The sequence below is a fragment of the Lemur catta genome, unplaced genomic scaffold (assembly GCF_020740605.2).
Source record: "Lemur catta isolate mLemCat1 unplaced genomic scaffold, mLemCat1.pri scaffold_67_ctg1, whole genome shotgun sequence".
NCBI classification, from domain to species: Eukaryota; Metazoa; Chordata; class Mammalia; order Primates; family Lemuridae; genus Lemur; species Lemur catta.
Window position 1 is genome coordinate 667,027 of NW_025423866.1, and position 6,000 is coordinate 673,026.

Below are 6,000 nucleotides of genomic sequence, written 5' to 3' on the forward strand. Positions count from 1 at the left end.
ACACCTGTGTGACAGGAGAGTGTGGCGAGCAGGAACCTGTGCAGAGGGATGGTCGTGAGTGGATGGCACAGGGAATCACCCCACCCCACAGTCCACCCCAGTGGACTTTGCCAGGTATGGACTAGAAGAGGGAAGTTGAGAAAAAGGATAGAAGAGAAACCGTTTGGGACAAACCTCCAAGGAAAGATAAAGGCAGATGCTGGGCTGTGTCTGGGACCGTGCAGTCCGGATCCCTGGGGCGCTGGTGAGCTCCTCAGACCTCCTCGGTCAGAAGCTCTTGTTAGGCAGAGATCAAATCTGCAGGTGGCTGATAGAGGCCAGGATGACAGTTCCGAGGGGATGGAGAAGTGGGGAAGGGACTGCAGGAAAGCGCAGCTGACAACCACGAAGAGCAGGGACTTGAGGTCTGAGGCTCACACAGCTGCGGAGCTGCGACTTTGTTATAAGAACACCTGTCAAATCACATGCATCAATCATCTGGTGACACCCACAGTCCCCGTAAGCCCTGCCCCGGACCAGGCCAATCAAAGGAAACCACCTGGGAGTCCTCAACGTCATTCCCCACTCGTGGAGACCGACCCGTTCCTCTCTGGAATGTGCTCTCACTTTGTATAGCTCCCTTCTTTTCTGCAATAAAAGCTGTTTGCATGGAATTGCTTCCTGTCTGTGGTCACTCGGTGGCACCGGCCCTGCTTGTGAATTTTCCAAGCAAGGAGCCAAAGAAGCAGGACAACAGTCCACCAGGAGGCCGGACCTGACACTCTGAGAGGGGGAGAGGAGCTTTGCATTCTAACAGGACCCCAGGCGGTGTTGACGGCTCTGGGGAGTGCTTCAGCTGAACAGCAGGGAGGTGGGGCCTTCAGAGAACACCATTTGTGAGCCAATAACTGATCTTAACATGGGCAGGAGGAGGCCGTTTCTCGCCATTTACAGGTGGCTTCACCACAAATAGAGTGTCTAGCTGAGTCAGGGCCCCCAAGACCACCCACAGGTTTGATAATTCTCTAGGGGGACTCCCAAGACTCAGTAGAGAGCTGGACTCATGGCTGAGATTTGTTATAGCAAAAGGATGCTATGCACAATCAGCAAAGGGACAAAGTCACGGGGCAAAATTCCGGAGGGAACCAGGAGCAAGCTTCAAGGTCTCTCCCAGGGGAGCCATGCAGAACATACTGATTTTCCCAGCAATAAGTGGGAAATGCTGCTGACCAGGAAAACCTCGTAGAGGCTCAGTGCCCAGGGTTTTTATTGGGGCTGGTCACATGGGCACCCTCTGCCTGGAGAGAACCAAATTCTAGATCCCAGAAGGGAAGTTTGTACTCCGCCTAAACCATACTGTTTGTACAATTTGTGAGCCACTCATCAGTTAGTTAATGTGGGATCCTCCCAAAGTCTAAGTTCCCGGATGCCAGCCAAGGACCAAGCTTGCAAGCAGGCCTTTCTAAGGAGAGCAATTTCAGATCGCCTGTGTTAACTCTTTCCTGCACACTAGCCAAAACAATTACACAAGAGAAGGAAACAATAACTATAAAAGCAGCAAAGGGCTGGGCATGGTGGCTCACACCTGTAATCTCAGTACTTCGGGAGGCCAAGGCAGGAAGCTTGCTTGAAGCCAGGAGTTTGAGATCAGCCTGGGCAATACAATGACATCCCATCTTTACCAAAAAAAAAAAAAAAATTTTAATTAGCTGGCTGTGGTGGTACACATCTGTAGTCCTAGTTACTCGGGAGGCTGAGGCAGGAGGATCGCTTGAGCCCAGGAGTTTGAGGTTGCAGTGAGCTATAATGATGCCACTGCACTCCAGCCTGGAGGACAGAGCGAGACCTTGTCTCCAAAAAAAAAAAAAAAAAAAAAAAGGCAGCAAAGGAGGCACAAAATTAACAATTAACATTAAGTTGACCCTTGAACATGGCAGGGGTTGAGTGAGGGAACTGACCTCGTATAACATTTGACTCCCCAAAAACTTAACTACTGATAGCCTACTCTTGGCTGGAAGCCTTATCAGTAACATAGTTGATTAACACATATCTTATATGTTATATGTATTATTAGCTTACAGTAAAGTAAGCTAGAGAAAAGAAAATGTTATTAAGAAAATCATAAGGAAAAGAAAATATATTTACTATCCATTAAGTGGAAGTGGAGCCTCAGGAAGGTCTTCATCCCCGTCGTCTCCATGCTGAGCAGGCTGAGGCGGAGGAGGAGGAGGGTGGTCGGGCTGTCTTGGGCGGCAGAGGCGGAGGAGAAACCACACGTAACTGGGCCTGTGCAGTTCAAACCCGTGTTGTTCAAGGGCCAACTGTATTTCCAGACCGTATGGTTGTTGACCTGAAAAAGAATAAGAAAATCAACCGAAAATTATTCAAAATGAAATTTCTACTTGGAGCGAACTAGGCTAGAGCCCCGTCCCAGGCTCCTACCTGCAGAGGCCCCGGCAGGAAAAGCTGGAGCTGGCGGGACCTGAATGGAGTTAGAAGCTTTCGCTGTTCCGCAGGCCTGGACGCTCTCATTGTCACCCAGCTGAGATGCACTTGGGGATTTTCTAAGAGAAACCAGAGAAGCCGGGGGGCTGCGCAGGCACAGCCCGCAGCAGGGCGACCTGGCTGGAGGGGCCGCGCCTCGGCCTCGCTCCTGCCGCGCCCCGGGGCCCGCGAAGGGCTCCGGCGACAGCATGTGCGTGGCCCTGTGTCATCAGACATTGCGAAAATTAGACAGCTCAGCTGTCGTCAGTTCGGAACAGTCTCTCACGCTGACTTTAACTCCTGCCTGGTGGCGCTGGGCGGGGCCACAGGACAGTTCCTGCGCCCGCGGTCAGCAGCGGAGACGCTGCAGCGAGACATTCCCGGGAGGCGTCCCAGACCACGACGGCCACCAGGAGCTGAGCGTGAGGAAGTGACTGTGACCCACTAAACTCAAACCAGATGAGTCCCCACCTCCCGTCAGGGTCCCAGCGATGTGCCATTCAAGCCCTGCAAGGTGACCAACCAACATTTTAACATGGCTCTAAAATGTGTTTTCAGAGACAGGCACGAGAAACTTGGACACAAACAAAAAGCAAAACGCTTATTCAAAACTTATTAAAGCCTAAGAGCTGCTCGGCGCTGGACTCGCCCCCGGGGCCATGGTCGCGGGGCCCTGCGCGGGGGGCGGCCCGGCCAGGCCGTGGGGGCAGCGACCCCGCGGGGCCCTGCGAGCCCCCAGCGCCACGCGCCACGCTGCTGGCTGGGAGGACACTGACTCACCGGCGCTGAGTTCTCGCTGGCGGAGGACGTGGCGCCGCACTTCGCCTGCTTGACGGGCCGCCTGACCCAGCAGCGCCTCTTCCGGCCCGACCCTGCGACCTGGGCCTGGTGCGGGTGCCCCAGCGCAGCGTCTTCCCGGCGCACACGGGTGCGCGCGCTGCCCATAGCCGGTTCTTCCACTCGCTCTTCACCCAGAACGAGCAGCTGCGGCGTGTGGAGCTGTCCCTGGAGGCGCTGGCGCCTGGTGGCCTGCAGCAGATCCTCAGCTTCATCTACACGCCCGAGCTGCTGGTCAACGCAGCCAGCGCCCACGAGGTGCTCAGTGCCGCCTCCTTGCTGCAGATGGCCGGCATCGCCGCGTCCCGCCAGGAACTGCTGGACGCCCGCTCCCTAGGCCCACCAGGTCCCGGCACTGTGGCCCTGGCCCAGCCGGCTGCCAGCTGCACCCCAGCTGTGCCACCCTACTACTGTGACATCAAGCAGGAGGCGGACACCCCAGGCCTGCCCAAGATCTGTGCCCGCGAGGGTCCTGACCCCTACTCAGTGCGCCTGGAGGACGGGCAGGGACCGCTGGAGGCACAGTGCCTGCCACCATTGGGCCAGCCCAGCCCTTCTTCAAGGAGGAGAAGGAGGGTGCTGTCGAGGAGGCCGGCAGGCCCCCGGCCAGCTTGTGTAAGCTGGAGGGTGGGGGCGAGTTGGAGGAAGAGCTTGGGGGTTCTGGCACCTACAGCCGCCAGGAGCAGCCCCAGATCATTGTGGAGGTGAACCTCAACAACCAGACACTGCACGTGTCCACTGGCCGAGGGGAAGCCAGGCCCTGGGACAAGCCGGCCACCATGATGCTGGGCCGGGAGGATGTGCTGCAGAGACACTCAGAGGAGGAGGAGGAGGAGGAAGAAGAGGATGAGGAAGAGGAGGATGGTGGCAGTGGAGGAGAGGAGGAGGAGGATCAAGAAAGTGGCAGTGAGGGAGAAGAGGAAGAGGAGGAAGAGGAAGGGCACAGTGAGCAGGAGGAAGAGGAAGAAGAGGAGGAGGAGGAAGGGCCCAGTGAGCAGGATCAAGAGAGCTCTGAGGAGGAGGAAGCAGAGGAGGGGGAAGCTGGCAGCATGCAGGGGCCACTAGGGCGCCGGGGCAGCCGTGCTGACCCCCCTCCCCACAGTCGCATGGCCACGCGGTCCCGGGAGAATGCCTGGCGCCAAGGCACCTCTGAGCCTGAGGAGGCTGGGCCATGTAGTGGGAAGCGACCCAAGCTGTCCCCCAGAGTGGCCTCTGCACCAGTCCGAGGGCCTCCAGCCACTGATGGGCGGGGGGCCAACGTGAGGCTGGAGGAGAAGCAGCACCACCCGTGCCAGAAGTGCCCACGAGTTTTCAACAACCGCTGGTACCTGGAGAAACACATGAATGTGACCCACAGCCACATGCAGATCTGTGACCAGTGCGGCAAGCGCTTCCTGCTAGAGAGTGAGCGGCTGCTGCAGCGGCAGACGGACTGCGAGCGCATCATCCAGTGTGTGACGTGTGGCAAAGCTTTCAAGAAGCTCTGGTCCCTCCATGAGCACAAGAAGATTGTGCACGGGTACGCAGAGAAGAAGTTCTCATGTGAGATCTGTGAGTTCTATACAATGGCCCACGTTTCGCACATGGTTGCCCACACCAAGGACATGCCCTCCACCTGTGAAGCCTGCGGGAAGTCCTTCAAGCGCAGCATGTCCCTCGAGGTGCACTCACTGCAGCGCTCCGGGGAGAAGCCATTCAGATGTGACAACTGCAACTAGCGTTTCCAGTACAAGTACCAGCTGCCGTCACACATGAGCATCCACACTGGCCACAAGCAGCTCCTGTGCCAGTGGTGTGGCCAGGACTTCAACATGAAGCAGTGCTTTGATGAGCACACGAAGACCCACACAGGGGAGAGGCCGGACATCTGCGACATCTGCGGCAGGAGCTTCCCCAGCCCGCCCAGCGTGAAGCGGCGCCGGCGCCGCACACGGGGAGAAGCCGGAGCCTTGCGACGTGTGCGGCCCGCGCTGCCGCTGCCCCGACGTGCTGGAGGCCCACAAGGAGAAATGCTTCCTTGTCAGCCGCCCGCGGGCCGGCGACCGCCCGCCCCGCCCCGGGCCTGCCCCCCGCCCAGCCTCAGGCCCGCGCTGCCCCTGCTCCCCGGGCTCCCCCAGACCCCGCCGCCCCGCCGCCCCTCGTCCCCACCGCTGCCGGCACTGGCGGGGCATGAACGCCACCAACTAGCTGCCGAGCTACACCTGCTGCGACCTGGAGCCCAGGGCCCGCTCCGGGGGGGACCCCGCTGCCCTCCCCCCTTGCTGGGGGGCAGCAGCTCGGGCCTGGGCCACCGCCCCCTCCTCCAGAGGTGGCTGGATGTGCTCCGCCTGAGACCCCGACCCGGGGGGCGCGGGCCGGCAGCCCCCAGAGCCGGTGGAGGACGCCTCCCTCGCAAGTGCCCCCCTTCTGCGGCTCCCTGAAGCCTTTACTTTTTGGGTTTTTTTTGGAAGTGAAGGAAAAAGAAAAGAGAGGAAACTGTTCGCAGCACCCCTCCAGGCGAGGAGGGTGCTGGAGGCTGCAGGTCCGGCGGGGACGGAGGGGCCCGGGGCAGGTGTAGTGGCCGGTCACGCTGCTGAGGCCGGAGCCGGAGAGGGTTGGTCAGGCCCAGCCTGGAGCGGCCTCAGCGGTTTAGCCCCACGTGCTCGTGCCCCTAATTTGCTCCTTCTTCTTGCAGGGTTTGGGGAGAAGTTGGGGTGCCGC

The 6,000-nt window shown here is 59.0% G+C and overlaps 1 protein-coding gene and 1 long non-coding RNA gene across 2 annotated transcripts; one reads left to right on the forward strand and one right to left on the reverse strand.

Annotated features, from left to right (window-relative positions):
- Positions 1 to 2,101: 2,101 nt before the first annotated feature.
- On the reverse strand, positions 2,102 to 2,539 carry LOC123630016. Its single transcript, XR_006732535.1, has 2 exons — positions 2,422 to 2,539; positions 2,102 to 2,329 (listed from the first exon to the last, which is right to left on the reverse strand). It is a non-coding gene; the product is annotated as an uncharacterized LOC123630016 (long non-coding RNA).
- Positions 2,540 to 2,672: 133 nt separating this feature from the next.
- LOC123630004 (zinc finger and BTB domain-containing protein 47-like) lies at positions 2,673 to 5,720 on the forward strand. Its single transcript, XM_045539331.1, is given in 7 exon segments — positions 2,673 to 2,885; positions 3,269 to 3,332; positions 3,335 to 3,802; positions 3,805 to 5,225; positions 5,227 to 5,351; positions 5,353 to 5,385; positions 5,387 to 5,720. Coding segments are annotated over 7 exon segments (2,658 nt in total).
- Positions 5,721 to 6,000: the final 280 nt, after the last annotated feature.